Source organism: Dermochelys coriacea, chromosome 3 (genome assembly GCF_009764565.3).
Source record: "Dermochelys coriacea isolate rDerCor1 chromosome 3, rDerCor1.pri.v4, whole genome shotgun sequence".
Classification (NCBI taxonomy): Eukaryota; Metazoa; Chordata; order Testudines; family Dermochelyidae; genus Dermochelys; species Dermochelys coriacea.
Window position 1 is genome coordinate 135,086,863 of NC_050070.1, and position 18,549 is coordinate 135,105,411.

The window sequence follows — 18,549 nt, forward strand, 5'->3', positions numbered from 1 at the left end:
AATGCTGCCCAAATGCAGTCTTTTCTTTAAATTAATTATTTTGAAAATTCCAAGTAACATTCCACGAGATAAGGAGTACTTGTGGCACCTTAGAGACTAACAAATTTATTTGAGCATAAGCTTCATGATGCTGATAATCATGCTTTCCCTACTTGTCTGCTGACAAAAACTCTTCCAAATGGTGAGACCTGCAAAAGAGACTGGTTATGCTGGAGTACGGAAAAACAATCTCTGTTTACCCTGCTTCATTTTGAACAAAAGTGCTGCAAATGCATCAGTTCTCTCTGATCAATCAGGATGGAGCATCAACAGACATTGGAGAAAGTTGAAAGATTGAATACCATCATATGAAAGTTCAGCGTCACGCAAAGAAAACTATGTTGCATGGAAATCAGCCAGTAAGGCAGCATCAGCTGAAAGATCAGTTGAGAATTTACCCCCCTCTCTACAGAAACTAATAACTGGAAAAAACTTCTTGAGCTCATCCTGAATGTCATCCTTTTTCTTTCTGAGAGGGGATTGGCTTTCTTTGGTTCAAGTCAACGTATTGGTGATCGTGCAAATGGAAACTTTCTACGCATAGTTGAGCTTCTCAGCAAATATGACCCACTTTTATCAGAGCATGTTAAACGTGTTCGAGAATTGCAAGAGAGTCAAAAGTACATGCAAGTCCATTATCTCTCCACGCACATACAAAATGAGTTTATTGAGCTATATGGGTCATTCGTACAAACAACAATTCTTGATGAGATTCGAAATGCCAAGTATTTTTCAGTCATCATTGATGCCACGCCAGATTGTTCTCACAAGGAACAGATTACTACGGTTATTCGATATGTTCAGATTGTAGACAGCTCAAAATTTTCAATTGAAGAAAGGTATATTTTGTTCGATAATTTCATGAGGAAAAACTGGAAAAGAAATTGCTGCTCGAGTACTAGAAATTCTAGAAGGTTTTAAGTTAGATTTTTCAAGTCTGCATTGGCCAAGCCTATGACAATGGATCTAATATGGCTGGGAAGTACAAAGGTGTACAAGCAGTTCTGCTTGAGGATAATTCAAACTGTATTTTCTCCAGCAGTGGAAACCACACACTAAACCTTATAGGTGTTGACTGTGTTGAATCATGCAAGGAGGCAATTGCTTACCTTGGAACTGTTCAGCAAATATACAAGCTCTTTGGTAGCAGTCCACAAAGGTGGGAAATTCTGAAGCAATATCTTCCTGTTTCACTGTATGGGATGTCCAAAACTAGATGGTCTGCACAGATTGATGGTGTTCAACCAGTTGCGCAGCATTTGAATTCAGTGAGTAAGGCTTTAAATGAGCTTGAATCTCTCAATCTCACTGCACAGGCTCGAACTGAACTTCAGTCTATTCAGAAGCACATGTCCAAATTTGAATGCATTCTGATGTCATTGTTGTGGATGAAGCTACTTACAACGATCCATCTAACTAATCTGGTAACTGAAGCACACAGTGCTACACTTGATGTTGAGAGGGATAACACTGAAAGTCTTATCAATGACATTCAACAGATTCATGAACAATGGGATGCGACCCTGACTGAGTCCAAATTAGTAGCACAGACTATCGGCCTTTCATCTGAGTTCTCCACCAATCGCAACTTGCCTACTGAATCCGACGCCGAGCAGCATTATAGGGTCAATGTCTTCCCTGTTGTCATTGGCTCTGTTCAGTCAGGTCTTACACGTCAATTTGAGTCTCTGCGACTAATTTTTACCCTTTTGGGGGTATCTTTGGCAGTTCAACAGACTGCGTAATGAAGATCTACTTTCTGCAGCTGAACAATTTCAGCAACAGTACAACAAAGAAATTTCAAACGATCTAGTGACGAGGCCATCTTCCTCAAATGAATACATTCCATAAACTTTAAATTGGATTGCAAGCCAAAGGAATTGCTTCAAGAAATACTCGAACTTGGACACTCTGGGGTGTTTCCTAAGATCACAATTGCATTGCGTATTTTTGTCAGTTTGTCTGTATCAGTGGCTTCAGGTGAATGCACCTTCAACGTGTTGAAGCAGGTAAAGAACTATCACCGTTCAACTATGGGACAAAAGCGTTTGAATGGGCTTGCCGTGCTTAATATCAACTGTGACATTGCACGAAAGCTAGATTTTTCCTCAATAATTAGTGCATTTGCACAGAAAAAGGCTAGAAAAGCATTTGTTAAATAAAAAAAAAATCAAATTGTGTGTCTTTTTTTGGTGCCTTATTTTGTTTTCAGGTGTTGTCATTTTTTATTTTTATTATGGCTAGGGGCCTCAAAAGCTGGAAGTGGCTGAGGCCTCTCTTGACCTCCGAGAGTGCCTGTCTGGAAAAACTGGAGGGGAGGGATGGTGGATTTCTATTCCAGGAAGCATAATAGGATTTAGATGCTGGCCTCCATCTCAGTGAGAACCGAACAATAGTTTTCCCCACGACTGGTTTAAAAATGAGCCCAAAGCTGACACCATCCCCCAGAAGCCTGGGGGTTGGCATCAAATATGCATGCAGTCATTCTAATTTTGTGTGCTAAAACAAAATAAAATAGCCCCCTAAACAATTGGCACTAAAATGGTTGGCAGCAAGGGCAGAGGTATCATGCACTTGGTCTTGAAAGGGCTCCCCCTATGTGGGTGCTGAGACCCTGGCAGAGGCCTGAAGGGAAGCTATCCATACAATTGTCATAGTGTCAGTCTCTGGAGAAAAGAAAAGGAGTACTTGTGGCACCTTAGAGACTAACAAATTTATTAGAGCATAAGCTTTCGTGAGCTACAGCTCACTTCAGCGGATGCATTCGATGAAGGGAGCTGTAGCTCACGACAGCTTGTGCTGTAATAAATTTGTTAGTCTCTAAGGTGCCACAAGTCCTCCTTTTCTTTTTGCGGATACAGACTAACAGGGCTGCTACTCTGAAACCAGTCTCTGGAGAGTCAGTTTCACACGCTCTACAGCCACTAAAGAGAAAAAGTGTAACAGGTGCTAGTGCATGTAGTGTTTCTGTGGGTGGAGTCGTGTGTGTGTGTGTGTGTGTGTGTGTGTCCTCTTCATGTCTTGGTCCTGCACGTGTGTCTGTGTCTGCCTCTCCATGTATTGGTCCTGCTCGTTCGCATGAGCTGTCACAAAGTCTGCAGTGGGGGTGAAGGAGGGGGGAAATAAGCGCCTTCCCTTCCCCTCCAAAGGTGACAGAATCACTTGCTCGTCCCTGGAAAGCCTGCAGTGGCCCGGGGGGGCTCCCATCGCTCTGGGCGAGTGAAACGCCTAAGAAGTGTCCAAAGAAAGCCCGCAAACCCCCGCGCCTCACGCAGTCGACCTCCCCGCTGGGGCACAGGGCCTAGCCCCTCAGCAGCGGGGCGCTAAGGGGGGGCTGTGGGGGCGGGTCCCTCAGCCGGCCCGCTTCCTTGCGGAACGGAAAGGTGAGTGAGCGAGCCAGGGCAGCTCCCCTTCTGCCCAAGCCGGCGGGAGGGAGGGAGGGAGCGCGCGCGCGCGGGGGTGGGGGGGGGGGCGCCTGTGACGTTTTGTTTGCAGCAAGCCTCAAAGTAGAGGCGAGAGCGCGGGGCGAGGGAGGCAGGGGGGAGCCTGAGGACGGGGCGCTGCTGCGGCAGAGGGACGCGCAGGGGCAGGGAGAGCCCGCAGAGCCGGTTGGAGGAGGCAGGGGGAGCAGCGGGCGCTGCTGCAGCCGGCCCCAGGATGTAGGCGAGCAGCTGGAGAGCTCCTGCTGGCAGAAGGGCTCACCATGAAGAAACACTCAGCCAGGGTCGCCCCGCTCAGCGCGTGCAACAGCCCGGTCCTTACCCTCACCAAAGTGGAAGGTAAATCCGGCTGCGGCGGGGGCGAGAGCTCGGCAGCCCCGCGGGTTGGGGCGTGGGGACCCCGCCGGTCGGTGTGCGGCGCTGGACGTGCGGCGGCGGGAGAAGGCGGCAGCTGCGGGTTCCCTGGGGTGGGAGAGGGGCGGCTCTGCTGCTGGGCGCGCCCTGCGGGAGGGCGAGGGGCAGGCGGGCTTGCTGCAGCCGCGCGGGGGCCTATCCTGACGGGACCCGCCGACTTGCATGGAAGGAGGATTTCGGCAACGCAGACGTCGCCGTCCAGTGTGCTGGACGTCACCTCCCTCCTGCGGGGAGCAAGCCCTCCGCCCGCGGGGGCCGGGGCCAAGTTAGCGCTAAGTTTTCCCAGGCGGGGGAAGGGCTGTGCGTAGAAGGAGGGGCTGGTTTGGGAAAGGGGCACGCTGTCCTCCAAGGAAATGTAGAAACGCTCATCGCCCACCTCGTCTGCCTGCTGCGGGGGCTGCGACTCCGCTTTCCCGCGGGCGGTGGGGCGGGTTGGAGGCTACATTGCGTTGCGTTGCTGAGATACTCCCGCGGCTGTACCAGAGCCTCCGCCAGCCAGCACTCCCCTGCCCCCTTCTTCTGAAGCCTGGGAGAGCAGGAAGCAGACTCTGCCTTCAGCTGCGCTGGCACAGAGCTAAAGCTGACCGACCCCAAACCCTCAACGCGCATTGGGCAGACTCCCCCTCAGGCACCCCCCCCCCGCCGTCCTCGGTGCTGGAATCAGGGGTTTGAAGTGGTTTCCATCATATCCAGGATTTACACCTTGGTTCAGTGGCTCTCAGCACCCGCAGTGCAAACACTCTTCCAGCACCCCGACCACCATCACACTGACTAACTGTGCATTGGTCACAGGCACCCCTGTGAGGCAGGGCAGTGCTCTTATTCCGTTTGACTGATGGGGAGAGACTAAGGGACTTCCCCAAAGTCACACAGGAAGGCAGTGGCAGGGCCAGGACTTAAACCCAGGTTTTTCAAGTCCCAGGCTCACACCCTAACCACTGGACCTTCCACTTAGTTGCTAATTGGTCAGAATCTGTCAACATTAGCAGGTGGATGGAAGGGAACCATTGGAAGTGGTTCAGGCTGAGCTTTGTAATGGTTTCAGTTGAGCTGATAGAGCTGGTGTGCTCTGCTGGCCTGAAACAATGAGCACATTGGCTACATACGGACTGAAACTAGAGGTGCAGGGGTGCTGCTGCACCCCCTGGCTTGAAGTGGTTTCCGTCATATACAGGGTTTACAGCTCAGTTCAATGGCTCTCAGCACTGCTGATTGTCTCTGAGGTTAGCAGAAGTGCAGAGAGGTTTCAGGAGGCCCTTTGCAACCAGGAGAGGGAGACCTGCAGTCATGCAGATTCCAGGCTAGGGGTGTTGTGGTCTAGAGTGGTCTATAGTGAAGCAGCAGTTGCAGAGGAAAGCAACCCGGGAAACCTGAAGAGGTTATACTCCAGGTGAAATGACCCTGGAGTGTTGAATGGCATGTGCGAGGGCTAAGAATGAGGCACCATGGGCTGGAATGCAGTAGGCATCAGAGGAATGGGGATAAGTGGGCCAGGTGCTGGAGCACAGGAGGGAAGCTGAGTGAGGGAGGTATGGGGAAGATGTGCAAAAAGAAAATGAAGAGATGATAGGGGGCAGGGAAGGAAAAGGGTCAGTGGAGGGAGAAAGAGGATCCTAGAGGGAGCAAGTCAATCGCTGTAGGAAAGGACAAAGAAGAAGTGGAAGAAATATAGACAATATGGCACTGGGAGAGAGTGGCTGGGAGGAAAGGAAGAGAAAGGCACTGGGAGAGAAGAGGGGTAATGAGAAAGCCCATCAGAGAAAGGAGGGAGAGAGAAAAAAGGAAATAGGGATTGAGATTCAGAGGCACTCAAAGGAGGAAAAAGACAGAGGGCTCCTGGGAGGAGAAATAAAAATGGGAAGCTCCATTGAAGTGGGGAAGAAAAGCAAAATAAGAAGAGAAGAAGTATTGAAAGAGGAAAAACAGACGGGAGAGGAGAGAAAATGGTAGAAATACAGATAGAGAGAAAGAGGAGGAAATGCAGAAATGGACTGAGAGCAAAAAAGGAATAAGTAAATGGAAGGCAAAAAAGAAAAACCAAGACCACACAACATTAAAGCAGGCGGTTCTGTTTATTCAGAATACATGTTGCTCTATTTCCCAGGCAGTAATCCTCCTGGGGACAGTGTGTAGCCCATCTCCTGGCCAGTTCTTGATGGAAGAGTTTTTAGACTGATTGCTCTTTCCTTGAGCTGTAAATTAAATCCTTTCAAGCCTGTCCCTATCAGCTCTGTGTATCAACTTTCAGAGACCATATTACTAGCTCCAAAAACTTAGCTGACCTAGTTGGCTTTTTCCAGCTTTAGTTCCTATGTGCCTGATTCTGCTTCCACTGAAGCAATGGAAAGGCAAAATTTAAAATACTTAAATGATTTAGGATATGGCCCAGAGATTTATGGAAACATCTGGAGTTACTCTTGCCATTTATGTCTTTTTCATGAGATAGACCAACTCTGTGTGAAACCTTCTCTTCCCAAATTAATCAACAGGGCAGTTCTTGGGATGGTTACCAATGACAGGTTTCAGAGTAGCAGCCGTGTTAGTCTGTATTCGCAAAAAGAAAAGGAGTACTTGTGGCACCTTAGAGACTAACAAATTTATTTGAGCATAAGCTTTTGTGAGCTACAGCTCACTTCATCGGGTGCGTTTGGTGGAAAAAACAGAGGGGAGATTTATATACACACACAGAGAACATGAAACAATGGGTTTATCATACACACTGTAAGGAGAGTGATCACTTAAGATAAGCCATCTCCAGCAGCGAGGGGGGGGGGGGGGGAGGAAAACCTTTCATGGTGACAAGCAAGGTAGGCTAATTCCAGCAGTTAACAAGAATATCTGAGGATCAGTGGGGGGTGGGGTGGGGTGGGGGGGGAGAAATAACATGGGGAAATAGTTTTACTTTGTGTAATGACTCATCCATTCCCAGTCTCTATTCAAGCCTAAGTTAATTGTATCCAGTTTGCAAATTAATTCCAATTCAGCAGTCTCTCGTTGGAGTCTGTTTTTGAAGCTTTTTTGTTGAAGGATAGCCACTCTTAGGTCTATAATCGAGTGACCAGAGAGATTGAAGTGTTCTCCAACTGGTTTTTGAATGTTATAATTCTTGACGTCTGATTTGTGTCCATTCATTCTTTTACGTAGAGACTGTCCAGTTTGGCCAATGTACATGGCAGAGGGGCATTGCTGGCACATGATGGCATATATCACATTGATAGATGCGCGGGTGAAGGAGCCTCTGATAGTGTGGCTGATGTGATTAGGCCCTATGATGGTATCCCCTGAATAGATATGTGGACAGAGTTGGCAACGGGCTTTGTTGCAAGGATAGGTTCCTGGGTTAGTGGTTCTGTTGTGTGGTGTGTGGTTGCTGGTGAGTATTTGCTTCAGATTGGGGGACTGTCTGTAAGCAAGGACTGGTCTGTCTCCCAAGATCTGTGAGAGTGATGAGTCGTCCTTCAGGATAGGTTGTAGATCCTTGATGATGCGTTGGAGAGGTTTTAGTTGGGGGCTGAAGGTGATGGCTAGTGGCGTTCTGTTATTTTCTTTGTTGGGCCTGTCCTGTAGTAGGTGACTTCTGGGTGACACTACAGTGACACTACGGTGCTAATAAGCGATGGTCACATAAACACCACCCTATATCGGAAACCTACTGACCGCTATTCCTACCTACATGCCTCTAGCTTTCATCCAGATCATACCACTCGATCCATTGTCTACAGCCAAGCTCTACGATATAACCGCATTTGTTCCAACCCCTCAGACAGAGACAAACACCTACAAGATCTCTATCATGCATTCCTACAACTACAATACCCACCTGCTGAAGTGAAGAAACAGATTGACAGAGCCAGAAGAGTACCCAGAAGTCAACCTACTACAGGACAGGCCCAACAAAGAAAATAACAGAACGCCACTAGCCATGGTAATCACTGTAATAATGATACTTCCATAGCATCTAGTTAGTTAAAGATTTCAAAGCACCTTAAAACCATTAATCCTTGCAAAACCCCTTTTGGGTAGGTAACTTTTTATTCCCATTTTGCAGATGGGGCAACTGAGGCATTGCAAAATTAAAACCAACTTGCCTAAATTCCTAACAGCACATCTGTCACATGGACAAGAATAAAACTTAAATTCCGCAACTACCAACTCCCCGTCCTTTCTCTCGAAAGGATGCTTTGGGATGCAATAAGACTCTTTCCACTGATATCAGTGTGCATGGGCCAAACCTTAATTTAGTGAGTGTGATTTTCATACCTTAATTTAGTGACTGTCTTGATTTTCATAACAAACTTCCTTTTTCAGGGAGTTACTTCAACTGTTGCACAAATATACTTGAGGCTAAATACTGTAGGACTGACAATGCTCTACGGGACTGGTCTAAAGCTCATACAAAGATTTTCCCAGACTTCCATTGATTTCATTGGGCTATGGATCAGGCCTCATAAGAACTCAACCACAGAATTAATATTTTTAAAAGCTTTCAAACATTTGACATAAAGAGGCTAAGGTGTGAAAAAGAGAGAAATGTATGGCACTCATTTTAAACACTCGTCTTGTGCTCCTGTACTTTAGAAAACATATAGCAACAGATGGGCCAGTAGTTGTAGATGCCTCTGGTTTTGTATGTTTGTCGAGGTCTATGCTTTCAGAATTGGGAATATATCATGTGCATAGAAGCCAATCCTGAATTCCATGGGCATCCATAATTTCCATTGACTTCACAAGGAATGCATGATTGGGTCTACAGTGAATAACTTGCAACATGTCTGCTTTAGTTCTCACCAATTTTTTGCTCAGAAGAAGGCTCCGTTTTGAAACTTCAGTGATTTCTCTGATGTGGTATTTGTGATCAAAACTGAAACTGCCAAACCCATTCACATGTCACTGACTGATGGTAACAACTTTCAGTAACTGGGACTGGATTCAAACCAGTGACCTATCGGTGAAACTGGATGGGGTAGAGAGCCTGATGCTCCTAATCCCCCAAGAGTGTTCCTTCTTAATACCACAATATCTTTGGGCAGGTTATCATGACCCTGTTGCAGTGGAGTGATTGGTTTCTGTGCTACACAGCACCTGCCACCTGTCCCAAGTGACACAACACTTCTATAGTCCTTAAACAGACTCGAAACAAACCTCTTTCTACTTGCCGTAGGCTCATGCCTTGGAAATTCAATTTTGATCATGTTTTACTGTTTTTTATAACTGTGTCCTACCTCACTGGTTTTAAGGGAATAAACCCTAAGTTATAGGTCTAGCAAGGACCAATTAGATATAATGTATCTGCCATGAATAGCATGTAAATAAAATATAAATGGGACCATTTCTATGCTATGGGCAGATAGATACACAGAAATCTCTTACTACACTGTTGGGTAATGCTAAAGTGGAAACTTTATTGCATTATGAAGCTGGAGGATAATAGTTATTGAATATTATTTCATGCTTTGTCACTTTTAAAGGCAAATGCATGTGTGAATACATACGCAGTTTGAACAAAAAGTGTTTTAATTTAGATTAATAGATTTATAGAGTTTAAGGCCAGAAAGGACCATTAGATCATCTAGTCTGGCCTCCTGTCTATCACAGGCTATTAAATTTCACCCAGTCACATCCTGATTCAGCTTGGGTATCTTCTAGAAGGCTGGTGCCTCTCAACCTTTCCAGACTACTGTACCCCTTTCAGGAGTCTGATTTGACTGGTGTATCCCCAAGGCTCAGCTCACTTAAAAACTACTTGCTTACAAAATCAGACATAAAAATAAAAAAGTGTCACAGCACATTATTACCAAAAAATTGTTTACATTCTCATTTTTACCATATAGTTATAAAATAAATCAATTGGAATATAAATATTGTATTTACATGTCTGTGCATAGTATATAGAGCAGTATAAACAAGTCATTGTATGAAATGTTAGTTTGTACTGACTTCACTAGTGCTTTTCATGTAGACTGTTATAAAACTAGGCAAATATCTAGATGAGTTGATATGCCCGTGGAAGACCTCTGCATACCGCCAGGAGTATGTATACCCCTGGTTGAAAAACCATTGTTCTAGCCATCTTGAATTAATTCAAGCGTTCACTCCCAAAAAACAAACAGCCTAAAAATGATTGCTAGTCAATTGATTTCATTTTAAAATGTCTCCCACTAGAACTCTGAACACAGCTAGTAAAATCAAAACTTCAGTCCACAGAATCTACTATTGATGCTTCCTGTTTATATTGTATTAGTTTTCTACAGAAGCAAATGCTGTCTCCCCACCTTTCCCCTCTAGGGAAATATTAAATATTAAAATATAATATTATAATAATATTTTTAGGCAGGACTCTTCATGGCAAGGAAGTTCTTCAATTTCCTCCATTTAGAGAGAAGTCAATGATAAAAAAGAGATAGGGTTCATAAATGCTGTAGTGGCCTGATATGGTACCAGCACAGAAACCATACAATTTCATACTGGTAAAGCACATAAATTATGTAGCAGATTTGTTTTCACATTGTATGTTGGGCTCAGCAGAGGATATAGAGCAATATACCAAAGCAGCTCCCTTCTTTCAGTTGAAGTACTGGTAGAAGAACCACTCTGCATCCTTTTGCCCAGAATCTGACCGCCTTCTTAAATTTTCAGATGGCAGATCAGACCCTAAGTAATATTCCACAAGAAGCAGATATCCTACAAATAATGGAGCAGAGTCACTCCAGAATCAGCTTTGGCTTCTCCTGGTAGAGATGCTGGCATAGTGCTAAAGACAATAGGAAGGACTTGGCATTGATTATTGTACCTTATGCTGCTCACAACCTCCTCCACAGCAGGGGCATTCCAGCAGCCAGTGCGGCCCCCAAAGTATGTGGCCCTATCCAGAAAGAGGATCTTGCTAGAGTAGCCAGGGGATGTGTCAATTCAATGCACTTTCTATTGCTAGGTTCTTGAGGAGCTCTCAGTAGAACTTAAATCCGTTGTGCCTTGGCATAAATGATACTGGAATCCTTGCCTGTCCAACTTGAGAAATGAATTCCTCCACTGGGCCCAGTATCTTTTGCTGATACAGTTGCTACCTTCTTGGAGCAATGCAGGTAAATCTGGCCCAGTATCACTGTTAATGTTGTTGGCCAGATAACATACTCAGCAAATAAATTCATGGATTCCCAGGCCACGAGGGATCACTGTGGTCATCTGGTCTGACCTGCTCTATATCACCATAGAACTTCCTAGAGCACATCTTTTTAAAAACATCCAGTCTTGATTTAAAAATTGCCACTGATGGAGAATCCACCATGACCCTTGGTAAATTGTTCCAGTGGATAATTACCCGCACTGTTAAAAAATGATGTCTTATTTCCAATCTGAATTTGTCTAGCTTCCAGCCATTGGATCATGTTGTACCTTTCTCTGCTAGAGATTGAGGAGCTCATTATTAAATATTTGTTCCCCTTGTAGATATTTACAAATTATTATCAAGTCACCTCTTAACCTTCTCTTTGGTAAGCTAAATAGATTGAGATCCTTGAGTCTATGACTAAAAGGCAGCTTTTCTAATCCTTTAATCGTTCTTCTTGATGTTCTCTGAACCCTCTCAATTTAGCAACATCCTTCTTGAATTGTGGACACCAGAACTGGACACAGTATTCCAGAAGCAGTCACTCTAGTGCCAAATACAGAGGTAATATAACCTCCCTATTCAATATTCCCCTGTTTATACATCCAAGGATTGCATTAGCCCTTTTGTCCACAGCGTTGCACTGAAAGATCATGTTCAGCTGATTATCCAACATGATCCCATGAGTCATCACATATGAGATAGTAATAAGAATATGCAATTAATGTGGCTGGACTGGATAATTCAACCACAGAGAACATAAAAGCTGTGTAGGCCAAACCTAATATAATTTTAAAACACCAGCATCTGTTTTTTCCACCAAATGCATCCGATGAAGTGAGCTGTAGCTCACGAAAGCTTATGCTCTAATACATTTGTTAGTCTCTAAGGTGCCACAAGTTCTCCTTTTCTTTTTGTTTTTTCCATAGTCACCTTAGCTTCCACAGTACAACTTTCAACAAAGAAGGGAATGTCTTTTGCACTGAAAACACGTTTGACCTCCACAATTGACTGAACCAAATGGGGAACAGAGGGATGTAATTGCACCAGTGAAGGCCATTTCTTTCTAACAGCTACAAAAGTCTCTCTCTCTTTTTTCTGAAAGGACAGCAAGAGAGTAATTGGAGATAAAAACAAAAACTAGGATCCCTGCAGGTAAGTGTGCTCTTTGCTATGCAGAGTGACTTCCTGTTAAGGCAAGTCTAGCAGCATGACTCCTGAGATTGCCAGAGCGGAGCTTCTTTCTAGTTCTTCTGGTAAATCCACTACCTGCAGATCACAAGGGTCCTTTGCTGGGTTCTTAGCTGCCGTATCACATAGGACTTGCATGCTCACACAGTGATTCCAGCCAACATAAGCTCTGCTAATTTGTCAAGTCTACTGTATCTGGCCACCAGCTGACAGACAACAGCTGCTCCAAGTGTTCTAAATTGTAGCAGATAAGCAAAGTGTTGTGGGCAGTTTCAATGGCCATTCAGCCCTTTATCTTCTTAACTAGCAACAATCAAGTGAAGTCAAAATTTAACATGTGAGAAACTAGTGGGCTGTAGGATTAACAGTAGGTACTCTTTAAATAAACTGAATCACTCATAGCAACATTCTCTGTCTCAAGTTTAATAAAGCAGACAGGAATTTTAGAAATATCTAAGACAGACAGATACTGTAGATAGAAGTTTATCCCTATTTTTGAAGGTTTTCATGTCCTTGATTAATTCTGTAATCAGCATGTCTACTCTTCCGGCATGAGCTCACCTACACCTGCAGTGAGCTCAGTATAAATGTCTGGATGTATGGATAGACTTCATCAGAGATGAAGCCATTCCTTGAGAAGGACATTCTCTTGCTTATGTGGTGCTCAAACTGTTGGTTAATCAATATAACAGTTTCTTGCTCAGAATCCAGTCTCTTTTTCATTGCTAAGAACAAACATGTCAACCTTTCTGCAGACTGAAATCCCGCACAGATCCAGCAACATACTTGCTCCAGAACCCAGTATTATGTCTTTGGTCATGTGAGTTTTATTCTATGAAAGCTCTGCTTCCACACTCCAGGGGTGAAATCCTGAACCCATTGAAGACAATGTCAAAACTCCCATTGACTTCACTGGGGCCAGGACTTCACCCCAAGATTCTTTCTTAGTTGCAGTAAAGACTGCAGGATCCTTTTGAGAGTTCTAATGCAACTTCAGTCCAAGATGGGAATAAAAATAAGGAATAAAAACAAAAACATATCAGTTTCAGACAATCACAGACATGTTTTCTCTGGCTATGATGTGCATAACACCCCTCTTGATTAGGGATATTCTTCAAACTGCTTACAACAAAACACCTTACAATGTAGAAACGATTATACTATGATGATTAAGTAATTGGTACCTTCCTTATTAATTCTGGATTCTTAATTCACTTGTTTCAGAGTAGCAGTCTTGTTAGTCTGTATTCGCAAAAAGAAAAGGAGTACTTGTGGCACCTTAGAGACTAACAAATTTATTAGAGCATAAGCTTTCGTGAGCTACAGCTCACTTCATCGGATGCATTTGGTGGAAAAAACAGATGCTGGTGTTTTAAAATTATATTAGGTTTGGCTTACACAACTTTTATGTTCTCTGTGATTGAATTATCCAGTCCAGCCACATTAATTGCATATTCTTATTACAATGCATCCGATGAAGTGAGCTGTAGCTCACGAAAGCTTATGCTCTAATAAATTTGTTAGTCTCTAAGGTGCCACAAGTACTCCTTTTCTTAATTCACTTGGTGATTAAAAGTAAAAAGGACAGTATCAGGTGAAAAAACCATCGAAATTCACAGTGGAGCATAGTGTCTTAATGATGACTATTTCAGTGGTTTGAAAAGAAGTTTTAAGCGGGTGCCTTAGGAATAAATTAAACAGACCCTTTTTAGTATAACTTTCCAAGCTGTTTCAGTATGGAACTGATAATTTATCAACTCTATTTCCCCTAACAAATTAGAATATATATTTTCCAGGAAATATTTTCTGAATGTTTAATAGAGAAGGAGAGAATATGTAAAGATAGAAAGGGAAACTTAATACATCTTAGGCTAATTTTTTGCAATTGAAAGTTTGTTTTTACCTAATGTTTCCTATTTAGAAATTCATCTCATGTAATACACAATATTTTGCTATTATTTTGTATAATGGAATATTTTGCTATTTTTAAAAATTATGATACATGAATCAGTATTTCACTGATGAAATATAATATCTTAGTTCTGTTGTTCCTTTGGCATTTATGGTTTTCTGTGACACAAACCATGATAAGGAATGTAGTCCCTTCTTCACAGGATGCCCCTTAATAAGTGCTTTTTCTTTGTCCTGGTATCACGATTGATTGCTTCTGGCCAGATGCCCCTAGTGTATACGTCAGCCTTCTGGGAAGGAGCAAAGGGAGCATAAATACTGGAAATCTAGAGATCAGAAAATAGAATTTCTTTAATGTACTACATTAGCAAATATAAAAGGCACTTTGTTGGTATGATACAGATGCAGAGCTAGATTCTAACTGACCCATATGCCGATGTGCACTGGTGGAAAGGGAGTAAGGAGCCTCTCCTCCCCCTTGTGCATTTGCACAGGAACTGTCCAGAAATGCACTCCACTCCACTCAAGGGACTGCTCTCCAGAGACATTTCCCTAGGGAGGCAGGGAAGGGAGAAGGTAAGCAAAGCTGTAGCTCCGCCTATCGTACATGCCAGCCAGTACAACTGGCTGGTCCCACCAGGAGAGCTGTAGGAGATCTCTGAACACTTTAAAAAGGTGTTGCAGTTTGTATACTCCTGTACACCGTGTGAAGCTCCAGAAGACCATCTCATTCTGGGAGAATGTCGCTGGGTCTCTCTCAAGGGCAATGCAACTTCCCCAATTGATGGCTGTACCTGTATAACATATTCTAGCCCTCCATGAATACAGAAAATCAAATATGGGTGGTGCAATTTTTCTTACAGACTAATTAAAAGACATCACAATGCAGAACTCTTATGCAATAGGGTGAACTAGAAAAGGCTTTTTGAAGGGAGGCACAGGACTCTCTCTCCAACATTATGTAGCTCATTTTGACTGGAATAAGTTTTACTCCATCCAGCATGCAAATTAGATGGTCCAAGGTACGAGCATCCTTAGAAATTCAAACCCTGATCTGTGAGATCATTTTCAAAGTAAAGTGATACACACAGTATTGTCTTTCACTGCATTTGTGCAGTTTGAACACCTCTGTTGGTGTATTTAACACATAGGTCTTAGTGCATATGGATGAATAATTTTGCCTATGAATTATATGTAAAGTGCAAAATTTTGCTCTCTTTACAGGTTGTAATTGCCATGGAATGTATCTTAAAGATGCTGATATTTCCATATGAGGCAACTAATTGGGTGGTTGACTCAGGAATGTGTGCATTAAAATAATAGGGCTGAAAAGACAATTCTCAACCCAACATTTGGTCCCTGGCAGGGATGGTGCAAACGGGGGCAGTAGAGGCTAGTGCCCCCACAATGGAACTATTGTGTGGGCTGACCTATGTTTACGCCCTTGAGCATCGTGCAGTGGGCACAGCCTGCGGGGGAGCCGGCCAGGGGATAGGGCTGGTCGCTGGAGCTCGTGCTGCCAGATATGCAGCATGCAGCTGCCGAGGGCACCATGAAATTTGGGGAAATTTGGTGCCTCAAATTTCATGGTGCCCTACGCAGCTGCGTATTCTGTGTATGCCTAGGGACAGCCCTGGATATACCCAAGCTAGCTATGTAGTTAGCTCAAATAACAATAGCAGTGAAGCAGTTGTAGCATGGGCTGAACAATCCTTCCTAGGACCCTGGGTATGTACTCAAATGCTAGACCCTGTTGTCAGAGCTTCACTGTTATTGTTAACTAGCTAGCTAGATCATAGCTACCTCTGGTACAGGGGTCTCAAACACGTGGCGGCCCGCGGGGTATTTTCTGCAGCCCGCTAGCTCCCCGCGGCCCTCCACCCCTCCAGCATTTACCTAGAGGGGGCTGTGGCCCGGCATGCACCAGGAGCAAGGCAGGCTCCCTGCCTGCTTGCCCTGTCCTCGCTCCATGCCGGGGGCGGGGGGGGTAACAGGGGTCTGTGTGTTGCCCTGGCCACTCCTCTAGGTACCTCCCCTGAAGCTCCCATTGGCTGCGGTTCCCGTTCCCAGCCAATGGGCACTTCGGGGGAGGTACCTGCAGGTGCGGCCAGGGCAACACACAGACCCCCATCTCCATCCCCATGCCCCCAGGTCCCGGCTGCTTCCCGGAACAGCGTGAGGGCAGGGCAGGCAGGTAGGGAGCCTGCCCTGCCCCCAGTACGTGCTGAGCTGGACCGGCCCCCCAAACTCTTCCTGCAGCTGAACCCCCTGCCCTGAGCCCCCTGCTGCACCCTGCACCCTGACCCCCTGCCCTAAGCTCCCTGCCACATTCCACACCCCTCCTACACCCTAACTCCCTGCCCTGAGCACCCTGCACCCCCTGGGGGTAGGGAGGGGGTGGAGTTGGGGTGGGGATTTTGGGAAAGGGGTTGAAATGGGAGCAGGGAAGGGGTGGGAAAAGGTGGGGCAGGGGCGGGGCCTCATGGAAGGCATGGAGTGGGGGTGGGGCCAGGGCAGCAGGTATGGGGGTGGTCAGTCGTGCAGCCATCCGGCCAATGTATTAGTCCTCATGTGGCCTTCGTGGTCATTTGAGTTTGAGACCCCTGCTCTAGTATGTCTACATGTGCTGCAGCCACACCTCTGATTGCAGTATAGACAGACCCTCTGTGTGCACATGGAAATTCAGGAAAAGCAGAGGAAAAACCTCACACATCCTCACCTACTTGGCAAAATAATTCTACTGCAGATGGAGTGCTGAAAAGCCTGAGGGGCAGAGACCATTTCCCAGAACAAATGCATGTGATATGGCATGGGGTACAAAAGAGACATGGTCAAAGACAAAATGGGTACGGTCTGCAGTAAAATGTGACTGCATACATGCAGGAGGACCAAGCAAGCAAGTCCCTACACATAGTTCTTGTGCAATTTATTTCACCTCAGATCAGGAATAAGAGTAAAGTGAGGAAGGGGTGTAATGAAGATACATTAATTAACATTTGTGAATCACTCAGTGCTACAGTGACACATGCCATAAAAACAAGTTTCAGAGTAGCAGCCGTGTTAGTCTGTATTCGCAAAAAAGAAAAGGAGTACTTGTGGCACCTTAGAGACTAACAAATTTATTTGAGCATAAGCTTTTGTGAGCTACAGCTCACTTCATCGGATGCATTTGGTGGAAAATGCCATAAAGAAGACCATGAGGAAATTAATAATTCCTTATTCATTGCAAGAGTTACATGGTGTACAGCATATAAGTGTGGGGAATTACACACTGAATAAATAAAAAGGAAAAAAAAATGAACAGCTGTCTCAGTCACTGAATTCAGTCCAGTCTATGTGTTGAATGAGGCAGGAGGCTTTAATTACATGTGATCATGTAATTTAAAAAAGGTATAATAATGCATTCACACAAGGGGACATGAATTAAGGTTTAATAGACAAGTCTATCTGTCTGAATTCTGGCATTTCCTAACTTTGAGTGATTGATTCTGCAATCTAAATGTATTTTTAATCTAATGTTAACCTTGGATACTAAATTGACCCTTTAGTGCATGTAAATTTACAGGGGAAGCTGCCCACATGGTTTTTCCACTGAAAATTGAAAGTAGATGACTGAAGAGATTAGCACTCTCTTTTCCCTACTTCTGTGTGAACATTTTAAAACCATTCAAAAAAACCTTATATAACTGCATATCCACGTAAATATCCTTGCTCCTATATACTCATGTATGATCCCATTTTTTGATGTCTAGATGTGCAACTGATACACAAAGTTTTGAAAACATTGTGCTTAGTGGAGGGCAGGGAGGGAGTTATTTTTTGTTTTTTCTGCGTCAAAATAGTTTTATTAGATGATATAGTTACCTCATATCATGTACATCATCTTTTTTTTTTTTAAATAAGTAGCAGCACAGAATGTACTATTGGAGAAAACCTTTGGTCTACATGTGTATTGACTTACACATGCATTAGCTTACATCAGTAAACACCCAAGTCACAGTGTAAAACTCTAAAGAGACATATAACAGTTTACCATACAGATTGCATGATCTCGTCAGTAAAAATAAATTTGTGTGTGGATGTCCCATAAACTGGCTTTACATTGTGTAATGATACAGAACTATTGTTCTTGGTGCTAATTCTAGCAAATACAGTGCAGCAATGTGAAGACCTTCGGGTTTCCACTTTTCAGTGTATTAAATGACCTGCAAATGCATTTGAATCTTTCTAGGTTCCAGCCCCTCAGCATTAATTAGCACTTCGTTTGTGTTCAAAATGAATGGATTAGCATACCTTAAAGAAATCAGCTTTTAAAATGAAAATACGGCATAGCGGCATCACATGCAGGTGACTTAATGTCTTAAACAGAGCTTTGAATGACTTTAGACAGCCATCAGAAAGCTCGTTAGGGGCTGGTCCTTCAGGGAGCAGGACCATCAATGCCCACTG

The 18,549-nt window shown here is 44.2% G+C and overlaps 1 protein-coding gene across 6 annotated transcripts in view; it reads left to right on the forward strand.

The window, feature by feature from the left end:
* Positions 1 to 18,549, forward strand: part of SLC35F3 (solute carrier family 35 member F3) — a 265,347-nt gene that overhangs the window by 148,013 nt on the left and 98,785 nt on the right. The window contains exon 1 of one of the 6 annotated variants that reach the window (XM_043511380.1): positions 3,217 to 3,422. The exons of 2 other annotated variants lie outside the window; for them this stretch is intronic. Coding sequence is in view for 1 of the 4 variants with exons in the window: in XM_038395730.2 (XP_038251658.1) it covers positions 3,743 to 3,818 (76 nt within the window). In the remaining 3 variants the exon portion in view is untranslated. Of the gene's footprint in view, positions 1 to 3,216; positions 3,423 to 3,516; positions 3,819 to 12,070; positions 12,080 to 12,815; positions 13,010 to 18,549 lie in introns of those variants that run through there. 3 more of the 6 variants (XM_038395730.2, XM_043511382.1, XM_043511381.1) reach the window with 3 other exon arrangements.